At 31.4% G+C, this 25,858-nt stretch overlaps 1 protein-coding gene across 2 annotated transcripts in view; it reads right to left on the bottom strand.

The window, feature by feature from the left end:
* Positions 1–25,858, bottom strand: part of Fbxl17 (F-box and leucine rich repeat protein 17) — a 532,270-nt gene that overhangs the window by 464,268 nt on the left and 42,144 nt on the right. For both annotated transcript variants that reach the window (XM_046459970.2, XM_046459969.2), the window contains exon 4: positions 20,926–21,057. In XM_046459970.2, coding sequence (XP_046315926.1) covers positions 20,926–21,057 — 132 coding nt within the window. The remainder of the gene's footprint in view (positions 1–20,925; positions 21,058–25,858) is intronic.

Genomic DNA, 25,858 nt, shown 5'->3' with positions numbered 1-25,858 from the left:
TATTACACCACTTAATTTTTACCTCTAGATTTGTTTTCTATTCTCCCAAATATCATAATTTATGAATGTTGTAAACTAAGTGATAACTTCTCTTCATTAAATTATCCAAATGAATGGTCTAAATTTAAAAAAAAAATACTATACCACTGTATCTTTATAAAACTATGTAGAACTGCTTTAAAAGTACGGAATTACTGTTTTCCATATCAGGTATGCCTCACATCTGAAAGCACTGAATAAACCTCAATGCAATAAACTATGTGAAGCTCCTACAACTTCAATCCTAAACACTATACTTACTGCATTAATCATACATAAGCAAGTTTACCAGGATTATTTAGAAAACAAAAACAGATCAACACTCAATATGGGTCTCTTAGAATTCTTCATGCAGCACAGTACTCCATTTAATAAGGAATCAAGGAAACCCAAAAAAAAAATTCTTTTCCTACTTTTAAACTCATATTAATCTGAAAACACTTTACCTGATTTATATTATTTTGTATTCACACAAATGCATATGCACACATGAGTTCTCCATTTAGATTGAAAGTCTCTTGAAAATGGAGACTGGTGAATCCATTATAAATTATTAAAAATGTATTCTGAATACCACATTCTTATAAATATGATTGATAACTTTATTTTAAAAACCTGTTGTATTTAAAGTTAAAATGTACTATTTAGTGTGTGTGTGTGTGTGTGTGTGTGTGCGCGCGCGTGTGTGTTGCTGGGGAATAAACCCAGGGCTTTGAGCATGTAAGGCAAGCACTCTACCAACTGAGGTATATCCCCAGCCATAAAAGGTACTAATTTTATCACCAACATTTTATCAATTAACTCACTGAATTTAGAAAAACCATTCATCATTCCAAGAACTATTCATAATTATAATCTATCACATTTCCAAAGGATTAGCAAAGTATGATCATTTGTTTTTATTTTATAAAGACTACATATTAAAAAATGAAACCTGAGGCTGGGATTGTAGCTCAGTAGTAGAGCTCTTGCCCAGTACATGTGAGGCACTGGGTTCAAACCTCAGCACTACATAAAAATTAATAAATAAAGGTATTGTGTCCATCTATAGCTAAAAAAAATAGAAACTAGAAAAAAACTCCATCTGTAGTAAAAGCAAATTCAGTTATGGGCTGCCTAACAATGGTCTGGTGAATGTCCCATAAGATTATAATTCAGCTAAAATATTCCTGTCATCTAGTGACATCGCAGACATCACAATGTTGTGATGGAAAATATTATTCATATGTTTGTGGTAATGCTGGTGTAAACAAACCTATAGCACTGCCAGATGTATAAAAGTATAGCACATATATTGAGATTCCTCAAAAAACTAGGAATGGGACTACCATATGACTAACTATCCCACTCCCTTTTGTAGTATATATACAAAAGAACTAAAATTAGCACACTATACTAATGTGTTTATAGAAGCACAATTCACAATAGTCAAATTATGGAATCAACCTAGATGCCCATAAATAGATGACTAGATTAAGAAATTGTGGGATAATCACAATGGAGTTTACTCAGACACAAAGAATTAAATTATGGCATTTGCTGATAAATGGATGGAAATGCAGAACATCATGCTAAGTGAAACAAGCCAGTCTCAGAAAATCAAGGGTCAAATGCTTTCTCTGATATGTGGAAGCTAGAACCAAATAAGGAAAAAAAGGGAAGGATCAGATTTCATAAAGATATATGAAAGATCGGAGAAGTAGAAGGAGATGGAGAGGGACAAAGGAATGTGAAAGGAGAGGAAATACTGAATTAATTTTTAAATCATGCTTTATGCATACATAAATATATCACAGGGAATTTCACCTTTATGTATAAGTAGAAAGATAAAATAAAAAAATAGATGAGAGAAAGGAAGATACGCAGAGAAAGAAGAATGGGGGAGGGAAGGGAAGGGGAGGGAAAACAGGGGTAACATGAACTGAAATCGAATTACATGCACATATGAATTTATTGAGATGAACCCAACTACTATGTGTAACTATCTAATGAAAAAAAAAAAAAAAAAAAAAAGGTATAGCACATTACTCACAGTACACAATACTTGATAATAAATGACAATGCTACTGCTTACATATTCTTGCTGGAATTACAGGCATGTGCCATGGTACCTGGCTCACCACATTTATTGACTGCATGAAAAGGCCACGTCAAAGTGCTAAAGCATCCCTGGGTTCAATGACATGCGCGGGCGCATTTGTGCACGTGGACACACAAGGCTATGTAGAATAGTTGACCTATATCATCCAGATTTGTATAAAAATACTGATATTCAGTGTACAAATATCAGTGTAGTTACACAAACAAGATGGCTATGGTGTGACTAAGCAATACAATCTATCTTTTTTTTCTTTTTTTTTTTTGGGGGGGGGGCGGTGGGGGAGCGAGGGGGGTACGGGGGACTGAACCCAGATGCGGTTCAACACTAAGCCACATCCCAGTGCCCCGCCCCCCTTTTTTTATTTTGAGACAGGGTCTTGCTGAGTTGCTTAGAGTAGGTAATACAATCCTATAGGACTACTGCAGTATATATGCAGTCAGCTGTTGACTGAAATGTAATTAGGCAGCACATGGTTATATTTTGTTTAGTTTGATTTCACCAAAACCGCATATTAGATCAATGCTGATTGATTCAGTTAACCAAGTAATAGGGGAGGGTTTTGTTTGTTTTGTGTTTATTTTTAGATGGTATAGGGAATTGAACCCAAAGACACTTAACCACTCAGCTACATCCCCAGCCCTTTTTATTTTGAAACAGGGTCTCACTAAGTAGCAGAGGCTGACTTTGAACTAGAGATCCTCCTGCCCCAGCATCCATAGAGATGCTGAAATTATAGGCATGTGCTACTACACCTGGCTGAAAGTTTTTAAATCAACACAAATAGCAATTTAATGTGGCTTTTCTTTTTCCCCCCTGAAAAGCCATTATTAAATCAATGGTATTTCTGCCATAGAAATTTAGTACATTTTATCTTTATAAAAAAAAAATACTGGTTGATTGATTAAATTACTAATTACACACTACAAACTGGTAAATAAAACATAACAGTAATTTGGTAAGCTTAAAATTTACCTCCATATTAAATTGTTAATTGGTTACATATTCCTGACCAACTATACCTATCACCTAAAAGTATAACTTTTCTAACCTGTAATCAAATCAGGAATTACAATAGTAGCAAACCAAAATTAAAAGAAAAAAAAAAGACCTTTCTCCACATAAATGATTTAAAAACAGAAGATGCAAGATGCAAAGGAACAACATACAGATACTACATACTAAATTTAAAAATCTGAAATAACATGAAAATACAATAAAGAATAATCTTAAAAGTTAGATTTAAATGATATCAAGTTAAAATCCAAAAATATACTTCTCTTAAATTTAGGAAATTATATTCATCTTAGGTTATATATTAATAAAGCACTATTTTTACCAGTTCATCAATAACCCCTTAAAAAATTTTTTTTTACTATTTTTAGTTGTAGTGTCACAATACCTTTTTATTTTATTTATTTATTTTTATGTGGTGCTGAGGATTGAACATAGTGCCTTACATGTGACACTCAAGGGTTCTATCACTGAGCTACAACCCCAGACCCCTCCTTAAAATTTTATTTGCTTGAAAATAAGAACAATTTATTATTTGGGCATACATACGTATGTAACAAAACAGGAAAAACTGATAAACAAATTCAGGATAGTGATTACTCTATCTGGTTGCCTCTTTTTACCTCTGAAGAGGTAACACATGATACCTGTGCATTCATCTACCTATATGCACAAGTAGATAAATGCTAAATATTCTAGTTAATGATTATGATAGAAGGTTCTTGAGTAAATAGTAAATAATTTTTTTTACTTTTAAATAATTTTTAAATAAATTAAGTTTTATAATAAAATAAGATCAAATCTGGACCAATTCTGATAGTACATCAATAGTCAAAATTTATCACTAGTAAAATTCTATGCTTGTATTAGGATCCATTTTGAAAAAACAACCAACATTTCCTTTAAAAGTTCATCTTTCACAAATGTTTCTTCTTAACATTGATATTAAAATATAAGCAATGCATGTTATATATATATATATATATATATATATATATATATATTTTTTTTTTTTTTTACAAATATTCAGATGAAAGGGAAGGTTGAAGGAAAGCCCTTAAATCATCAAAATCCAATCCAAAATCATTCTCCTCCCTAAATGACATATGTGACATCAGTTTCAACTTACAGTCCTTCAGAGACAGTTCAAAGCAAACATATTTAAAAAAAAAAAAATCAAAAGCAAAAAAAAAAAGCCTAATTATAGTTAGATTACATTTGATAAATCTATAGTGATCATTTTTAATTCCCAAAAGCTTCAAAAATAGATATAGAATATTAATTTATGACATTTTATTCCAAATACATGTAAAAATTACAGCACATCTAACAATTCCTCAAAAAAGCGTCTAAGTCAAACTACTCTAAAATGAAAGTAGATGCAAAATATTCAATAACAACTTATAAGCACATTTTTAAAGTAAAACCAGAAATACCAGTAATTATAAGTATATTCAATATATAATTCGAAAATTTTCCAACTTCAAAATATACCTAACAGTATACAAGTCAAATATCAACATAAAGACAATATGACAGTTTTTATATTTTAAATGTGTAAAGGAAGATTTAAGTTACCTAAAAGTATTTTTTAAAAATAGGGCTTCATGCAAAGTTGAATAGATAGACAAACTAGGTTAATAATCACTTTTAAAAGGCTAAAGCACTAGATTCTTTTAAATTTCTGACTGGAAAATAAGTTATTTCAAATAAATCCTACAATTTGAGGACAAAATGACTGCAATTATTTGTGAACCTCAAAGAAATTCAGCAATATTTAAAATATCAAAAGTTAACATGGTAAAGTCAAAGCTTTACTTTGCAAATATAAAAGAAAAAAAAACCACAAATGTTTAGAAATGTACCCCAACTGTCAATTTATCTACAAACCATCAAGATAACATCTAATAAAAATATCAACCTTCTTCTGAACTTTAATCAAATACCTGTAAAGATGAAAGGACAGAGAAGAACCAGTGAAGAACCTCTGCCTTATAAAACCTCAATTTAAAAAAAAAAACCACAAAATCATAAAAAACCTCTATGAATGTTTCTTTTCTTTCAACTGATTAGAAATGGCTTAAAAGAAAATATAATTAATTATATTTCATATTATATTAGGTACAAAGGACTAATTCAAATTTATTTGAAATTATTTAGTATTAGTAAGGTTACTGTAAAAAAGAAAAAATTTTTTTTTGAGAGAACTTAGTATGTTCCAAGTTTAGAATGCACTTTTAGAACCTAGTATGTTCCAAGTTTAGTATGCACTATAACTACACATACACAAATGATCTCACTAAAACTACCCTGAGATGCATGAGAAACTAAGAGTTTGATGACTTCTAAAGACTGTCTATACCATGTCAAAGTTATTTATTAGCACTATCTCTAAATATGTAGTGATAACAAAGTCAATATAAGTAAGCTTTAATATTTTATTCAACAGAGAAAGACTTCTATAACTTCTAGGTAATTAAAGTAAAAAATTTAAACACTCAATTGCCCAAGAACTAGGAAGTAAAAATCTTCTTTACTCCAGTTAAGCTTCCATTCTGACTTCTAATCCACTGTACATCAAAGACAATCAACTTGCCCTGACACATAAGGACTATTCCCTTCAGTGATCGGGCAGGTGTTGAGGGCCAGAATGAGAGCCTATTTTCCACAGCCCTTTACCTTGTTTGATCACTGGTTACTTTTGATCTGACACTGCCCTCTGTCTAGTAATGACTTCCCCCTCATAGACCCTACCTCACATCTGTCAGAAAGAATAAAGAGCATCAAACTGAGACCTGACACGCCTATGGGCCATGCGATGTGCTGCCAACAGAATGTTCCCTAGCTCCCACAATTTTCAATTCAGTTTCTTTTGTTCTGGTAGGTACAGGGTTAGGGTACCAATGACAGCAGAAAGGATTATGCAGCAACTGTGAAACCAAGCCTTCTTGAATGTGTATCTTTTATCCTTCTTCTTCATCTTCTTAAATGCTTCAAACTTCATGGTGGTTACAATGAAATACATATTCAACAAGTGCAATAGAAAGTTTGTTTAAATCCTTTTTCCAGGAGAAAACAAAGGATACAATGTATTGTAATTCAACTATAAAGCTTTAAGGAAAAAATTTCAAGCTATGGTGTGAGATTAGTAAAGGCCAGCTGTCAAACAGCATGTTAATAATAAATGAAACCACAGAAGTTTTGGAAGGACCAGTACTTAGTGGATATTGCCATTTACTGCCTAAAGATAAGATACCATCAATTTAATTGTTAAAAGACAGATTCTCACACTAATTTGGTGTGAGAACGAATTAGTATTAAAACTAAATTCTACTGGTCTTGTTTAAATAATGTAGTAAGTACATGTATGCTCTTTTTTAAGGCATTAATAACAAACTTGTTTTAAATTTTTTTATACTTGTCAATGGACCTCTTATTTACTTGTATGTGGTGCTGAGAATTGAACCCAGTGTCTCACACATGATAGGCAAGCACTTGGCTACTGAGCCACAACCCCAGCCCAATAATAATCATTTTTAAATGTTAAGAAATTAGAAAAATCATTTCAAATACCATTTTTGTATCATTTCACTCAAAATTTTTCAACTATCATTAAAAGATTTTATGAGTTCTTTAATATAAATACCAACCCTGCACACACACACACACACACACACACACACACACATATATATATATATATATATATACACACACAATGAATGGATAGCTCATTAACAGGCATGCTATACAGGAATTTGCAGGAAGCAGGTTTCAAATCTTCTAAAATCACTTTATTTATTTATCTATTTTTAGAAGAAGGACTTTTCTCAAATTTTTAAAAGGTAGGATCAGAAGGAAATGCAAAATCAGTAAGATAATCATGCAAGTTTAATGTAATATAGTATTATAGTGCAAAAAAATGAAAACCAACCTTAGACGTGTATAAATATAAGAAGCTCAGAGGTGGAGAGTAAGCATTAAGGTGATTGATTAATAAGTTGATTCCAGTAACTGGAAGAAGTTTCTAGAAGATTCTACAATAGCTGGAGAAAGGTGTGTCCTTATGGAAAGAAAGGGGGAAGCTACCCCTATTAACATGTTATCACTCCAGACTGAAAATGATTTGCCACTCTGAAAGACCAAATGTAAAATATTTCCTATTATTATACTGAACAGAAATTGACAAAATTGTATCCTTAAAAAAAAAAACTGTTCTTGACTCAAATCTAAAAACATTATAATACAAAACACATTAGAAAACTGATTATTTTAAATAGATTTGAACATGAAGTAAATGATTTCCATATACTTGGACTAATTTTATAAAAGAAAGCCATGTGTATATAGAAAAAGATATCACTTCAAAATGGGGAAAAAATGCAACTTAAAACAAGGATAAACAATATAGTTGGCAGAACCAATACTTGTCCAAGTTTTCTTTCCTCAAGTTGTCCAAGCGTCACTTAATCCCTCAAAAAAATGAAGAATCATTATTTAACAAAATATCTTCTCTTGGGGTCTTTCTTTCCTCAATTTTGATTCTATAAAACTGTTAGATCATATTAAGCAAAAATATGTAATAAAATTTAAAATTAAATAATAAAATTTAAAACCCAAATTTTACATAAAGTATTTTTTAAAAAACAGTACAATTTCTTCATGGTATATTTACTCTCAAGATAGCAATGTCAATGTACTGAACTAAATTTAATGTTGATCTGCTTTGTATGTTTCACAGGTACCAAGCAATGAAAATATGTATCAAACTTATATGTAATTCATTTCTTTCTAATTGCCATGATAAAGGCAAGTTCTTCTAAACAAACTCAGCCTCATCTTTATAAGAATCCGTAACTAAAGTATGACTTACCAGTCTTGAGAGATTTTTGTTGGAGTTGTGTAAAAAGGAGGAAAATACATTGGTAGGACAAGAAACCAAATATCCTCAATGGGATATAAGCCAAGAAATGAAAATATATAATACACAATTTGCAATAAAAACAATTTAAAGCCAGAAGCCTCAACATTTACTTTTTCAATTAATTTTTTTATTTGTTCTTTTTAGATATACATGACAGTTTAATGTATTTTGACATATTATTCATACATGGAATATAACATTCTAATTATGATCCCATTATTATGATTGAACATGATGTGGAGTTACACTGGTCATGTATTCATATATAAACATAGAAAAGTTATATCTGATTCATTATATAACATTTACTTTAAGAAACCATTTTCTAAAAACTTGGAAAGGACAGATTTACTTAGGATTATACTTTTTTAAACTATCAGTGCCATTCTTTTGCTTTGAACACTAATGAACAATCATTTGACTTCACTATAGAATGAAGTATACTTCACCAATTCAGTAAAACGAAATCTTATATCCTAAAGCTATACTTTTACGTAAATGTTAAAGCACTCATATTTAAGTTTAATGATATGTGCCCCACTTAAAATGTGATTTTGAAATAAATTAGCTTTCTTCCTTGTCTCAGGAATTTCTCCAGAACTAAATAAGAAAAACTTCAGTATTAAATGTTCATCTTCATTAAGTCTTTTCAGAAAATTTTTTTGTTTTTTTAAATATATATTTTTAGGGGCTGGGGATGTGGCTCAAGCGGTAACACGCTCGCCGGGCATGCACGGAGCACTGGGTTCCATCCTCATCACCACATGAAAATAAAGATATTCTGTCCACCGAAAACTGAAAAATAAATATTAAAAATTCTCTCTCTCTCTTCAATATATATATTATATATATATATTATATATATATATAATATATATATAACTAAATATATATATTTAGTTGTCAGTGAACCTTTATTTTTATTTATTTGTTTATATATAGTGCTAAGAATCAAACCACAGTGCCTCACACATGCTGGGCAAGTGCTCCACCTCTGAGCCACAACCCCATCCCCCTAGAAAAATTACATTTCTAAGTAGTCCTACATCAATCCACTTAGTCAAAACACTTGAATATGTTCTCAGTTACTACATACAGGTTAAAATAAAAATAAAAATCTCATCCCCATTTTTATGAAGTACATTGGGCGACATGACTAAACTGAGACCCTCAAATCTACAACTAATTATCAAGAAGGGGGGATAGTAGAGGATAGGAAAGATAGCAGAATACAACAGTCACTAGTATGGCAATATGTAAAAACGTGGATGTGTAACCGATGTGATTCTGCAATCTGTATACGGGGTAAAAATGGGAGTTCATAACTCACTTGAATCAAATGTATGAAATATGATATGTCAAGAGCTTTGTAATGTTTTGAACAACCAATAAAAAATAAAATAAAATAAAATAAATTCACAAAAAAAGAATTAATTAAATACAGGAAGCTGATAAAATATGGAAAAGTAAAACATGGTAAATTTTTCAATGAATATTTAAGAAAAAATAATATATAACTGAGCTTGAAGACAATAAATGCATAATAAATGAAGGCAAAATGATAAAAAGAAACATAGAATACATGTACAAGAAAATGATGACATGGAGAATAGTAACTAAAGAAATCTTTCAAATAAGCACTATAGATTTTGGAAATGATGAAAATAGTGTTTTAGCAACTGCATTCCTGGGTTGTGAATATAAAAATAAAAGAAAGTTAACATTTAGAAATATTTAGGTCAAGGTTGAATTCAGTTGGGTATACAATATATCTTTATCTTACATATTGTTTTCCATTAAGCTCTTCAATTATCATAAGCTTAAAACAACTGTAATTGATAGAATACATACTACACAATGGAATTAATTATGATGAAAAAATTTTGTTACCCTATTAATGAAAGGAGTTTATGTGTGGGTATATATATGTATATGTATACACACACACATACATAGAAAATTATATCCTGCAACAACTTAAAATGTATGAAATATCAAAAACTACAAAATTGTTTTCAAATAGTTAAATATTAACTATCTTATAAGAAAACGAAAAGCTAGCAAATCATGAGGCAAATAATTTTATAATCTCCAGGCATTTACAACACTAATAAACATATTTTCTATATTCTCAAAGACGCTGAGTAAAGGGAAAATAAAAGATGAATAATCACCCAATTACAGTTCAGTTAGGGAAGTCATACTTATAACTGTTTTCTTTTGATTACAGATTCTTAATATAGTTATTTATATATCTTATTAAAATAAATTTTAAACACCTAGATTTTACACTCAAACCCAATTCAAAGTGTGGTAACAGGCACTACAAATTTTTATCCCCAAACTCTACTGAAATAACCTGACTACTTCTATCATACTTTGGAAACCAAAAATAAATTATGCATCTACTAAAGAAAAGTATAATATTGATCTCTTCTACAACTAAGATATAGCTATACAAGATAAAATACAATAGGACGAGGGCTTAAAAAAAAAGATCAAAATGCTACAGACTTTGTCTGGCTTTTCTAAACTTCTCAGCTACTAAAATTGAGAAGGTATAGGAAAAGGACAGAATTTTCCCCCATAATCTCATGACTATTAATCCTTTTACTGACCATAAGGCAAGTCACACTCAGACCTTTAACAAGAATTTCATGAAACATAGCAAAGGAAAACAGCCTGCAAAATATCAGTAGGCAAAATCTGTAACACTGATAGGAACAGTACTTAATACAAAGATTTAGATAAGAACACAAAATGTATAGATTTGGGCTGAAGAAAGAATCTCCTTTGAAAGCCTAAGTGGCACAGATATTTCACAATAATGATGGAAAAGATGCACCCTATGCCTCAGAAGCCAGATCCAACTCTATTTTGTAAACCATATTCAGAAAGGCAAATCATTAAAGAAAAGGAATAAGAAGAAAGGGGCGGGACTAATTCTCCAATTCTTCCCTTAAGCCTAATCACTAAAATAATAAATGGAATTAAGTCTTGGATAACATAAAAACCCAGCACCTCATTACTGTAGATAAAGAAAAGCATTACCCAAAACTTCTCCTTCATCCAACTAATATTACCTCCATTGTTGACATGTTAGAAAGGAAGTTGAGGAATATGCACTCATGACAGGATTAATGTACTCCCAAGCATCCCACTGACATCTAACCTTATAAAATTTCTATTTGCTAAGCCTAATGACTCAACTTTTTACCCCATCCACTATCCCCTACTGTTAGCATTTGAACACCAAGTCTGAGATAGCACTTTCACGCTTTTTCTTAGAGATAATGTGATTTGTTCAAATCTTCTGATTTTTAAAAAATATACAAATATCCTAAAAAAAAGGTAAACAAAAATTACACAACTAACAGGACTTAAACTATAGAATATACACAAGTGGAGGAATTAAAACCTGAGGAATAGCCAGGCACAGTGGTACATGCCTGTAATCCCAGTAACTCAGGAGGATGAGGGAGGAAAATCACAGTCCAAAGTCAGCCTCAGCAACTTCAGAAGGCCCTGCCTCAAAATAAAAATAAAAAGAGCTGGAGATGTAGCTCAGTGGTTAAGTGTACCTGGGTTGAATCCCTGGCCCCCAAAATCAGCATCATCATCATCATCATTACTGGGGGGATAGATATAAACAAAGATCACTAAATACTTCCTGCCCTCAGAAAGCTCCTCTACACCATAATTTCAATTAACTAAATTTTAAAAACAAAACAAGTAATTAAGTAAGGATATAAGTAAGTAAACAATACTGAAATACTATTTGGAGTTTCCTATTTTGACAATAATAAATTCTGCATTATCCACATTGGGGTATATGTATCAGAGGTTTTAATACTAAGATAATTTCCTCCTGAGATCCTGTTTGCATTTGAATATCTTCTATCATTAGTTGATGAGTCCCTGGAGTTTGTGAACTAATTTTATTATTACTAAACTAATATAATTAAGCAAGTAAATCTGCAGAGTATAAAAAAATTAATGTATTCCAAAGAAAAGTTATTTGGATAATATCCAATCACAGCCTGCCCTCCATACAACAGTGGCACACAGAAGAAAACTACACACATACACACATATATGCACATATTCATTCTTTATTGTATTCTATGTCATTTAAATGATAGAATACATTCATTTATATCCATGTCAAATTAACTGATAAAGTTAGGCTTAAATGAAAGATATTAAAAAGAGAATTACAGGGTAACATCAAACAAAAACTTAAAATGAGTAAAAATGTTTATTCTTAGACCGAATTTATTCTGTGTATAAAATAAGTGGTATTTTTAATTAAACTGAATCTTTCAAATACTATTTTAACAAAATAAAACCAATTTTATTAACAGTAATAATATACAAATCAACATAATTCTGACCAAAATAGAAATTGTATCCTAGTAGATCAGAATCACATAATAAAGACAACTATCACTCAAAATATTCCTTTTGTAACTAATAACTTTGGCTAAATAAAATTGATAATCAAAAAATGGTATCATTAATATGGTAACAAATCAAAGAAAATTTACTTTCTTGGAAAATCAAAAAACTCTTGACTCTCCACCTTTAAACTATTTTAAACCTTTACGCATATACTCAAACAAATATTTTTTTTAATATTCATTTTTTAGGTGTAGTTGGACACAATGCCTTTTATTTATTTATTTATTTTTATGTGGTGCTGAGGATCGAACCCAGGGCCTCACACATGTTAGGCAAGCACTCTACCACTGAGCTACAACCCTAGCCCCATCAAACACATCTTTTTAAAGTGTGTTCCCAAAATATTTGAAGAAATCTATTTTTAAATCATGTGCAATTCAATAGTAACTCATGTCACTAAAAAACATTTATTTAATATCTACTTATTTTATGTCATTACCGGGGGGATGGATATAAATAAAGATAACTAGATACTTCCTGTCCTAAGTGGACAATCCATCATTAAGAAACACCTCTCCAACATAATTTCAATTGTTAAGAAAGAGCAATTTAGCATGATTTAGTAAAAATTTGAAAATGTACACATCTTAGCATTTGTACATATATACCTAGAGAAATGCTTGGACATAAACACAGAAAACATACACAGGATTTTATTGCAACACTGCCTAGGAGAGTAAAACAACAGATGCAATATAAGTCTCCTTCACTAAGAAACAGATTAACAGAAGATACATACCTATTATAGAACAACAGAATTGGCCAAATTATATTGTTATATTATGTGCATGTATGAATATGTAACAATAAATCCCATCATTACCCACAACCATAAGGTACCAATTAAAAATGTGGAAAAAGAGAATAAATTATATATTCATTGTAGCTAGATCTCAAAAACAAAATTAAAAGCACAATGTATAGATTGATACATACTTTGCAAGAGCAAACACTTACCCATATGACACCAGATATAAACTATGTGTGACCACAAATAAAACAATACCACATATTGTTCCTGGTTATTCATATGTATGTTAAAATATTTTTTAAAGAATTTTAGATCATCATTACAGTCACCTTTGGAAGGAACAATGAGATGACAACAAAGAAAGACAACTAAAAGTTTGTTTTATTAATTTAATACTTTAATACGTAGCAGCAAATTTAACAAAATGTTAATAATTTCTGAGTGAAGGGCATATGGATTTACTACTTTTAGTATTGTATATTTTTAATTTATCAATACTTTTTAAAAATACAAGACACAAAATCTGATCACATTTCACATTTGCTGAAATCCTATGCTATAATCATTATTACCTAGAGACTTCAAAATTTCTTAGCATATAAGTCAAGAAACTTAACACTTGGCCCCAGTGTTTCTTTCCAGACCACAATATAAACACTAATCCCACATGTAAACCCAATGTCACTGTAATATCTACCATTTATTAAATATGTCACATATTTTCCTAATGCCTATCTTTGTTGATGTTGTTTCCCACAATTCAAACTGTCTTTCCCTTAAGAAAAGATTTGCTTACATAATCATTATATCATCATACATCATTCAAGATCCTGTTTAAATTTCACCTACTATTTATAGAATTTTCTGATTCCTTCCCATCATTCAAATATAACTTTGTTTTGTTGTTGTTGTTGTTGTTGTTGTTTCAATTATTGTTCCCATATCACTTATCACTAGCCAGGATTTGTTCTTTCAGTACAATTTTTCTGTAGGTCTCTCACCATGCCTGGTACACAGTAGGTGTTCAAATGTTAACTGAGCTGAATGAACATAACAAGTGTTAAGGAACAGAGAGATCATGAACTCATTAAAATTTTTATTAAACTGTTGAACAGCCTGGCTCAGTGGTACATGTTTGTAAACCCAGTGGCTCAGAAGGCTGAAGCAGGAGGATCACATTCAAAGCCAACCTCAGCAAATTAGTTAGGCCCTGAGCAACTTAGTGAGACCTTGTCTCAAAATAAAAAAAATAAAAGGGCCTGGGAACATGGTTCAGTGATGAAGCACCCCTGGGTTCAATCCCTGGTACCAAAAACAACAACAAAAAAATCTGCTAGACAAAATTGAAATGAAATTTACATCTAAATGTCACAATATAAAATACTATGTTTGCAGAATAGCAAAACATAAAAAGAATGCAATTCTACAATAAAAGTGAATTATGTTCATAATTGTACAGGATTAAGATCAACATTAAAAACACTATCCTGAAGACAGCTTCCCTCTTTGATAATTTAACCAAGTTCTTAGAAAGATTATTAATGTGTCTACTTAGAGTTGAAGCTTCCCCTGAAATATATTATCCTCCTAGCAAAAACAATTTTCTACTTTTGCTAATATTAACTTCAACCTTTGATGTCTAAGAGTACCTATCCCTAAGTGTGTTAGAGGCAAATAATATCTATTGGAAATTGTTGCTTGGTTCAAACCTATGTGGATTAGTACCATCTATGAAGTATACATGCAATCAAAATAGTTAGAAAAAAAAGATTTGGGAATCTTAATAGATTTGAGTTAGAATCTTGACTTTGGCACTTGTTTGCTATTAACCTCTTTGGGCCTCAATTTCTTTATATGGGACAAAAACAATACATTATATAGTGGTTGTGAAGAGTAATCATATAAAGTAGCATAGTACTAGTACTTGAAACCCAAAAGAAGGTAACTACTATGAAGTATTTTAAAATATCAACAAATGAGAGCAAAATCCTGAAATGTAGTTGTTATGTCTTAATGTTTCTGTCCCCTACCCCAAATTCACATTTTGAAATTCTAAACCTCAAGATAATAGAATTAGAAGTGGGGAGCCTCTCTGAGGTGACTAGATCATAAGGGTTGAGCCTTAATTAATAGGATTCATGAATTTACAAAAAAGTGGGCCCTTCCACCATGTGACAACACAGAAAAAAAGCACCTATGAATGGATAAGTGGGCTCTCATCAAACTTCAAATCTGCCAGCACAGTGATCTTGGACATCCCAGCCTCCAAAACTGTAAAAAATTTAATTTCTGTTGTTTATAAATTACCTAGTCTATAATATTTCGATAGAGCAGTCCAAAGAGACTAACACAGTGGTATATAATAATAAGATGAAGTTCACTACCTTTCAGTTAGTTCTTTAGAATAGTACAATTAAATATAACTGTTCACTGGAAACTACTATTCTGGATTTAAGTAAATGTTCCATTATTAAGAGGGAAAAGAAAAAAAAAAAAAAAACATTAAAGGCAAGTATTTACCATAGTAGATTTTAAAGGCTGAAGTCAATATTTATTAGAAACAGAATTTCTTACAAATGTGAAATATTTATGTCAGGTATTACACATAAAATCACTCACAAGGAGGGCTTGAGAAACAAAATACAGGAGTATACGAGGAGAACTGGGAGTGAGGAAAACCAATCTCCTGAATATATTAACCCTAATTTATAAAAACACTGAATATATTATCTCTGTGTTGAAGAGTCTGGAAATGTAAGTTTCATAAAATGCCATTTAAATGTTTATCTTATATATTAACCTAGTTGATAACCAACATGGACATCTGTCTACCTAATTACCACAATAGTCTCAAATCAGCAACAGCAAAATGAATTATACTATCAGTGGTGTTAAACATTTGATATTATACTTCTTAATCTCAGTCTGAACCTCAAAAGAAAATGTTTGAAGTAGTATTACATCCTTTCTGAAAAGAAGGAAATGAAAGCAAAAATTAGGATAGCTCAATCAAGTCAATTGGTTAAAAATAGCAGGATTCAGGTTTCAATTGGTTCACAGGGATTCAAAAATGTCATTTACCTCTATCTCCTCTTAAAATGTTTCCAAGCTAGAGGAAGAAATCCTGGAGGGGTAAATTTAGATTCTACTACCTCATCCATGTAAGCCTCCAAAAACAACATCATTACAGCAGCACCTAAGATCTCTAAGTATCATAAAATTATAACACTAGTCAAATATCAATCAGAAGATTGAAAAATATAAGACCAAATTAACTTTCAGCAGTCAAGTTTTAAACAGGATATCTTTATCATTTTCCTAAAACTTTCTAAAATCTATTCATAATACATTACCATTTTCCTGATAATTGAGAAAACTGTATTAGTTCACAGCCTAACTCTTCAGAGTAGGTGTAAAAAAATAGACAAAATACATAATAACACAGATCTATATCAAATATCCTGCCTCAGAGTGACCACAGAAGTTATTTTTAAAATAAATCATAAAATCCCAGTACTTTAAAACATCAAGTTGTATAGCAAATGAGAGATAATCTATCTGACCTTATAATTTTACAACCAAATAAAAAGCCAGCCAAAGAACTTCTGTCTAAAAAAATACAGAAGCAGAATCTGATACAGGGAGAACAAAGAAGCAGAAAGAACATATATTCAAAGGTTTCTAGATCATCAATAACAATACAACTATTATGATTTGAATGTGTCCCCCAAAGTTCAGGTGTTAAAAATTTAATCATCAATGCAACATTATTGGGAGGTGGCTTTTAACAAGAGGTAATAAGTCCTTTGCCCTCATTAATGAACTAATGTCATTATCCTGAAAGTGGGTTTGTTATCAGAGTAGATTTGTTATAAAAGTCATTTGACGCCCCCTCTCACTTGCTTTTACATGCTTCTTTTTCTTTCTTTCTTCCCAAAATTCCCTATTTACCTCTCTTCCTCCCTCTTTCCCTTGCTCTCCAGCCTTCTGTCACGGGATGACAGACACAACTCACCAGACAATACTATGCTCTTGAATTTCCTAGTCTCTGAACTATAAGACAAATAAATCTGTTCTTTATGAACTACCCAGTATCAGGTATTCTGTTACAGTAGCAGAAAATGCACTAAGACAATGCCGCATCTAATCTGACTTAAAAATAGCTTTGTCACAAGTACTACACAGAAATGATATAAAAGCTATCATTAGAAAGGAGACACATGCATGCAACATGCTAGACTCTTTCCAATAGTTGAATTCCTTAAATCTGTTTCTAGACTCTACATGAGTTTAGAGCAAACACAAAATATACACGTGGGTGCAAGGCATTTGTAGCACTAAAAAACGAGAGGATTCTACATGTAAGTTCTCAAATCTGTGCTTCACCACAATTCATTTGCATCTTAAAATTTCAAATCATCTTCACTTTCCATGTGATAAAACTTCTCCCTCTGCTGAACACAGGAATCATTCCCATATTCTAAAGTTCACCGTATTTAATCAGGGCCACAAGTAAGAATATTCAAATATCTTGCTACTTCATAAAAAATGGCAAATTCATTCTGTAGCCTTCTAGACATAATATTTCAAATGACTTGAAAAGGAAATTTTCCCATTAAGAACACCTAAAGGACAAAAATTTAAAATGAAGCATAAACCATATAAGCATAAACTATATAAGCATTATATCTTCATAGTTACAGAAGGAAACAAAAGCTGTGTCACTGAAATACACAAAGACAATACTGCCATCTAAAGGCCAAGATATAATATGAAAAGATGTGGACTCAGTCAAAAACTGCCAAGATATGTAAAAACCAAACAACTTGTTAATTCAATACAGCAAACTTTAGACTTTTTAGACTTTTAGACTTTTTAGACTTTTTTAAATTCAATTTACTAAGAGAATTAGCAAAACAATTTGGCTAATTATGAATACTTGTTAAAGCACAGGTCAGGTTCTAATGATATCCTTTCAGACACAGTGTTTTTTGTAAGTACCTCAATTACTTGCTAGTATAAAATATTCTTAAATGATAAATAATACGTATCAAAATGAAAACTGCCAAACTACTTTAAATTGTAGCTTTGCAAGTAATTTAAATATTTCTTTTTTTTAAATATGTTTTTAGTTGTATTTGGACACAATACCTTTATTTTATTTATTTTTATGTGGTGCTGAGGATCGAACCCAGTGCGTCACGCGTGTTAGGCGAGAACTGTACCACTGAGCCACAACCACAGCCCAAATATTTCTCTTTATTTCATAAATTTTAAAAATAAAGAGTAAAGCTCCTATAAGGGTTTAGTTATCAATAACTAGTTATTAATAGAATTTAATTTATTCTAAACTTCCCTAAGAATCTAAAATGGGAAAAATTTTTATTGAATTTACCTTTCCTTAGGATTTTTCAAAATTACTTCAAATTTCCAATAAAAATGTTTAATGAATAAAACTAAATATAGAAATGATTTCTTTAGGATTTAACCATACATCATCTTTTTAATGCACCATAATATCAGGGGAAAATAAATGTGAAAATAAAGTAGAACCTTTAACCATACACATAAACAGCTGCTTTCGTTAAGAACCATTGGCTAAAAGTTTCTTTCAGGGCTTGGGTTGTCACTCAGGAGTACAGCGCTTGCCTAGCACATGTGGGACACCAAGTTTGATCCTCAGTACCACATAAAAGAAATAAATAATTAAAGTTATACTTTTAAAAAAGGTTTCTTACAACACCAATAAAGATATTACTCTGTGTTTAAACAACAAAAAAACAAATATTAGTCAAAATCAATAAATATCCTATTACTTAAGTTGGGATTACTATTCTTTAATTTCTCTTGAGTATAAAGTAGAAATGAACAGTTTAGTAATTTTAGTTATGGTATTATAAAAACTACTATATGTTTAATATCACATGGTTCAGAGTTTATACAAAGGAATTTGGAGATGTCATTTAATTCTCAAAACTACAACTCATCAAAAGACAAATATCACAGCACCAGTTACAAATAAGGTTTAAAGACCTTAAAGTTCTCCCAGGGTCATGATACAGGTGGATAAATAATCAAAAGTTCAAAATTCAGTCTCTGACCCATAAGACTTAATTCTCCTTACGAGTCATACAGCCTCAAATGATTACATTTATATTAAATGTAAGGAGGAGCATGAATTTTTTTACCTTTTTTTTTTTTTGTACCCGGGACTGAACTCTGCCACTGAGCCACATCCCCAGCCCTATTTTGTATTTTATTTAAAGACAGGGTCTCACCAAGTTGCTTAGCATCTTGCTTTTGCTAAGGCTGGCTTTGAACTCATAATCCTCCTGCCTCAGCCTCCCAAGCCACTGGGATTACAGGTGTGCGCCACCATACCCAGCTGTGAACTATTTTTACTACATATTGCCAGGGGAAAAAAATATTCTATATAGAAGAAAAAAAGCATTTATTTTCAGTTTATAAATGTTTCAAGTTTCCTAAAATCTTTAATAATAGTATTATCCCACTGAAGTGCTAATGCTTCAAGAAACCTTTCAAATTTAAGTTTATACATGAGATCTATTTATTAAATATCAGTTTTATAAACTGACTCAAAGGGACAAGAAAAAGACCTCTATATTTTTGAGATGCAATTTTTTTAAAGATTTTATAGATTTGCTATTTCAGTTTAACCTGCAAACATTTTCCATTAGACTATTTTTTTCTTTTCTTTTTTCATTAGACTATTTTTCAATGTTGAGAAGTCCTAAGTACCTCCCAGGTGACAATTTTTTTCGGTTAATTTGTACAATATACCTACTAAATTAAAATTAAATGGTTTGGAATGTTATTTGGACATAAAAAAAAGAAAGAAGCTATGATACAGGTTGCATGAGTAAATGTTGAAAATATCCACGTAAAATAAGCCAGATACAGAAGACCACATATTGTGTGATTCTATTTATATGAAATGTCTAGGCAAATTTATAAAAACAAAGTAGATTAGCAGTTGCCTGCTCTAGAGGAAGGTACTAATAGGCACAGTGTTCTTTTAAAGATAATGAAAATGTTCTACAATTAGTTAGTGATGACTACACAATTTTGTAAATAAAAAAAAAACAATGAATTATATATTGTAAAACGGTAAATCTTGGAATAAATGAATTATGTCTCAATAAAATAAAATTGAATGACTTTAAATAAATACATTAAATGTGTCTGACTATATGTGTATGTTCTTAAAATATAAAATTTATGCAATTATCAATTTACTGAATCCCATTTTCACCATAGTAAGTAAAAAGTTCTATTTCACAAATGTACACTTTTCTAGGGATTAAAAAAAATCTCAACTCTCTAGAGTTATTATGATTCCTAGGGGAATCAAAAGGAACCACAACCACAGGCATATCTGGCCGATAAATTTTATATATTCCAATTTACCTGAGTTAGTTCACTCTCAGAATTTAGAAAAGACACATCATGTTAAGTATCTAATAAGTTAAATGACCAATTTATAAAAATTATCAGTTTGAGAGGATTTTACTTTTAATTATTTGCCTCTCAATTACCAAAAGAAAATACATATATAAAATTATAAATGAAGTTTAAAGAATTCAAATGTTAGAAACAAAATTGAAAACAGGTACTTACTAATTTGTTTTCCTGCATGTATATTCTTTGTAGTTTCAGACAGCCCTTAGCTATGACGATCATGCCTTCATCTGAGATCTTGTAACACTGGCCAAAATGAATATCTTTGAGTTCTCTGCATTTTGACCCCAGCTGTAAACAAAGAAATTTGGGTAAATGCTCATAAAATAATGAGGATAACATATTTCTAGTGGGACTTTCATATAATATTTGAATATAATCACACTATAATTAAAGGGTTATTTATAAATTACTTTTAAAACAAGAATGCAACCAATTGATAACTTTCAACAGGTGTAAAAAAAATTGTAAAAGTTTTTACCTTTTAACCTCGTTCCCTACTTCAACTACTTCACACTACATGTCAAACAAGGTACCTAGATTCCTTAACAGTTGAAATTCACATCTTTATTTCTCCTGAGTCTTATTAGTAGGGAGCAACATAAAGGTATAAAATTATGATGTTTCTGTAAAGTTGAATATTAAACAGCAATTAAAACTGGAGTAAGGGCTGGGGATGTGGCTCAAGCAGTAGCACAGTCGCCTGGCATGCGTGCGGCCCGGGGTTCGACTCTCAGCACCACATACAAAGATGTTGTATCTGCCGAAAACTAAAAAAAAAATAAATAAAAATTCTCTCTCTCTTAAAAAAAAAAAAAAAAACTGGAATAAGCTTTTGATTGATTTTATATATGAGTTTTTAGAACATAATCCAATTTTACAAAGAAATGTTTTGTTTTTGTTTTGCAGTGCCAGGGATAGAGCCCAGGGAGGGCCTAATGCATGCTACAAACATTTCAAATGTATATTTACATGCTCATGCACATATACATAAGAAAAGAAACCAAAATGTATACAATGTATTAACCAAGGTTATTTTTTATTAGTGACTGGGGATTTTTTCCCTTTCTGCCTATGAATCTTCTCTAATTTTTTAAACTCACATTTTTCTAAGTAAAAAAAGCTTTAAAGTTCTATTTCAAGTAATGATATTAGAAGGATATGCAAGTTATTTTTCTAAGGGTTGTAAGACATACAAATGATGTTATCTACATTAGGCTATACTCTATCCAGTTATATATTCCTTTAGATATGTAAACTCCATGAAGCAGGATGGCTTGGGTTAAATAATATATCTCTAGTTTCCAATGTTTTACACTAACTCAATACTTAATATTTGTTGAATGTATGAAAATGTTGATCAGGGTTGTGCATATAAAGAAGCCTCTTTAATTTTTTTCTTCCCCAGTGATGGAGATGAAACTTGTATGCCAAGTAAGTGCTCAAACACTGACCTAGAACCCCAGCCCAAGAAGCCTCTTTAAAAGGGACAAATATGAGCTGGGGTTGTGACTCAGTGGTAGAGCTCTCGTCACGCATATGTGAGGCACTGGGTTCTCAACACCACATAAATAAATAAAATAAAGGTATTGTGTCCATCTACAACTAATTTTTTTTTAAAGGGACAAATACGGGAAACCATGATTGTGGACTTATATACCACTATTTCCTAGTTAATTGAGGAGTTCTAAACTGGGCCCATGGATAGAATTCGGTTTTCCAAAAAAGTGGACAATACATATTCTATTTCATACTATCCACTGACTTTATCTTTTCCTTCACCTAATATAAGCAAAACATCAAACAGATGGGCACAGTGGCACATGCCTATAACTCCAGTAATTCAGGAGGCTGAGGCAGTAAGATCACAAATTGAAGGCCAGCCTCAAAATAAAGAGAGAATCCGAGTGGGGAGCTCAATGGTAAAGTATCCCTGCGTTCAATCCCTAGTACCACAAAAATAAAAAATAAAATTTTTTAAAAGACAGTAATTTAGCTGCACTTGTGAATTTGTAAACTACAGAAATTAAAGATAATTTCATATAACACTGCTATTGCAGATACCAAGAAAAATCATTTTTCTTCATTATTATTTATCATGTTCATTATTAGATAAGCTATCTTGGCTCTTATTTAATTCATTAAAAGAAGCACACATATTTATAGAACAAATGTATAATGGTGTATGACGCAAACCAGAGAAAGCTGAATCCAAAGCCTGTACTAGGAAAAGCAGAAAATCAAATACACTATGGAACTTTTTTTTTTAAGTTGCACATGGACACAATATCTTTATTTTATTTATTTACATATAGTGTTGGGGATCGAACCCAGTGCCTCATATGTGCCAGGCAAGTACTTTACCACTGAGCTACAACCCAAGTATCATGGAATTTTCAACAGGTTCACATATTTCTGGCAGTGAGAGTGAGAATGGAAATTTAAAATACCAGGATTCTTAAAAGTATGATTAAGTAATAAACCATCAGATCACCACCATCATTCTACAATGAAAAAATACTAGAGTTCTCTGCAGGGAGTAAAATAAGGTTTTTAACTACGGTGTGCATATATAGCTGAGAACAGAAATACATTGCTGAAAATGCAGGGACTGTGTGTATATTCATAATAGTAAAAATGGAGGAATTTAAAGAAATAATTCTAAATTAAAATTTCCAGAATGAAAGAATATGAACATCCAGATTGAAAGTTCCTCCACATCTCTAGCACAGATAAAGAAATAACAACTTAAATCCTAAGATTTTATAATTCTAGATTCTAGAGCCTTTCAGAGAAAAACAGACTTCACAGAAAGAATTTGGCTAAAAAAAAAAAAAAATACATCAAACTTCCCAACAACACTAAAAGTAAGCAAAAAAGCAATGCCACCAAATCTTGAAGGAAAATTCTTTATAATATAGAATTCTGTACTCATGATTCAGACCATGAATTAAGCCTGAAGGCTGAATTAGAGATATTTACTGACATAAGTTCTCAAAAGATTCATCTCCCGTATACTTTTTGTCATGATGCAATGTCTATGCTTTTAACAAAACATGAGATCACAGTAAAAGGTGACATGACATTTGGATAATAGGAGTTCTAATCCAATAACTAGATGAAAAAAACCTTAAGGATGCTAAGATGCTAAGATGAACACTAATGCAACAGCACCTACATATAAGAAGCCAAGACTAAAAACCTGCTATCTCAGACAAATCTGCTTTAAATAAGTAAATTTGATTAAGTATCAACAAGCAGAGAAAACTTTAAGCTCCATCAAGAATATAAAAATTAACTAAAGTTGCGGGGGGAAGGTTTATTAATTCCAAGGAAAACAAAATACTACAGGAAAAAAAAAAGGTAGATACACAATTGTAAAATGTGAATATAGAATACTTTTTTTTTTTTTTTAGTGAGAGAGAGAATTTTTAATATTTATTTATTTATTTTTTTTTTAGTTCTTGGCGAACACAACATCTTTGTTTGTATGTGGTGCTGAGGATCGAACCTGGGCGGCACGCATGCCAGGTGAGCGCACTACCGCTTGAGCCACATCCCCAGCCCAAGAATACTTAATTTAACAAAAACTATAGTTGAATTATGTTGGAAGGATGAGAGGATAATAGAAGGATATATAAGAGAGCCAAATTTTTGTCTTCCATTGCAATAAATCACCTACCTAGCCAAAGTATGTTAATTATAAAATTGCAGGCAAACCTACTAGGAGAAAATATTTTCTGCTCCTAGAGGAAGTTCAATTAGTCTAATTCCTAGTCTCTCTACTGATTAGTTTGTATTTAATAAAGAAGAGACATTATGCTCATCACTGTAATTCTTTCCTCTTAGGAACATACTTCCCATAGGGAATATCATCTTTACTTTTCTAATTGGGGCCATTGTGGTGGTCTGGCCTAGACAATTACTAAGTCAGTTGGCCAAACTCCAGAGTCAAATTTAACAAGCCCATTTAGCTCTAGTGCTAAGCAACATTCTTCACCTTAAAAGTTTCTGAGTAATAAAGTTGGTATATTTTCATCTATTACTATTTCTCTGTCATATTTCTCAATTCAATTAGATCCTGCGTAGTAAAGGGCAGAACCCTTGACAAACATTTAGTGTACCAGCAAGAAACACTAAGAAAGAAAACAACAGAACTTTTTTACATAAGGAGTGATTAAGGTTTTGGGTGGAAATTTAGGCATCACGTTTTGCACAAGTTGATAGAACCTCAGGTTAAGAATATACATCCCATTACAACAGAGCGAGAATGAGAATGAGATAATTAAGATAATTTCATGGTATACAGACACTTGAAAAATGGTTTTGGTGGCTTTATCCACTAAGAAATGACTTTTTTTTTTTTTTTTTTTTTTGGTACCAGGGATTGAACTCAGGGGCACTCAACCACTGAGCCACATTCCCAGCCCTATTTTGTATTTTATTTAGAGACAGGGTCTCACTGAGTTGCTTAGTGCCTTGCCGTTGCTGAGGTTGGCTTTGAACTCGTAATCCTCCTATCTCAGCCTCCTGAGCTGGTGTGCACCACTGCGCCCAGCTAGGAAATGACTTTTCATAGAGGTAAGGGTCATGTGAGTAACCATACAAAGAAAAGGATTGACCACTGCAGACATTATCAGCACATGAGTTCTTGCTAGTAATTGAAGAATAACTCAGGAGACAAGCTATTATGACTCATTACTATTGAGTTTAAATGTCATTTTATCTCACTGCAGAAACTTTAATGTTCTATTTTAGACAACATCACCAGACAAAATAGGCAAGTCCCATCTGTACTAATTACCATAACCTCATCCATAAATAAATACTTTAAGTTCCAGACTATCCAGACAATGTAAAGTCAATCATTATACCCAGTGTATTTCCCAATTTTGCTGATATTCTTCAAATCTCATCTATACAAGACCCACAGAAAAATACTGGGGTTGGGCAGGGGTTGTATTTGTAGCTCAGTGATAGAGCGCTTGCCTCACATGTGTGAGGCACTGGGTTCGATCCTTAGCACCATATAAAAATAAAATAAATAAAGGTATTGTGTTCACTACAACTTTAAACAAAAGCAGAAACAAAC

Source organism: Marmota monax, unplaced genomic scaffold (assembly GCF_021218885.2).
Source record: "Marmota monax isolate L192 unplaced genomic scaffold, Marmota_monax_Labrador192_F-V1.1 WCK01_AAM20220418_F8-fsc00006, whole genome shotgun sequence".
Classification (NCBI taxonomy): domain Eukaryota; kingdom Metazoa; phylum Chordata; class Mammalia; order Rodentia; family Sciuridae; genus Marmota; species Marmota monax.
Note: the sequence above shows the minus strand (reverse complement) of the source record. Positions and strands in the feature narration are given on the sequence as shown.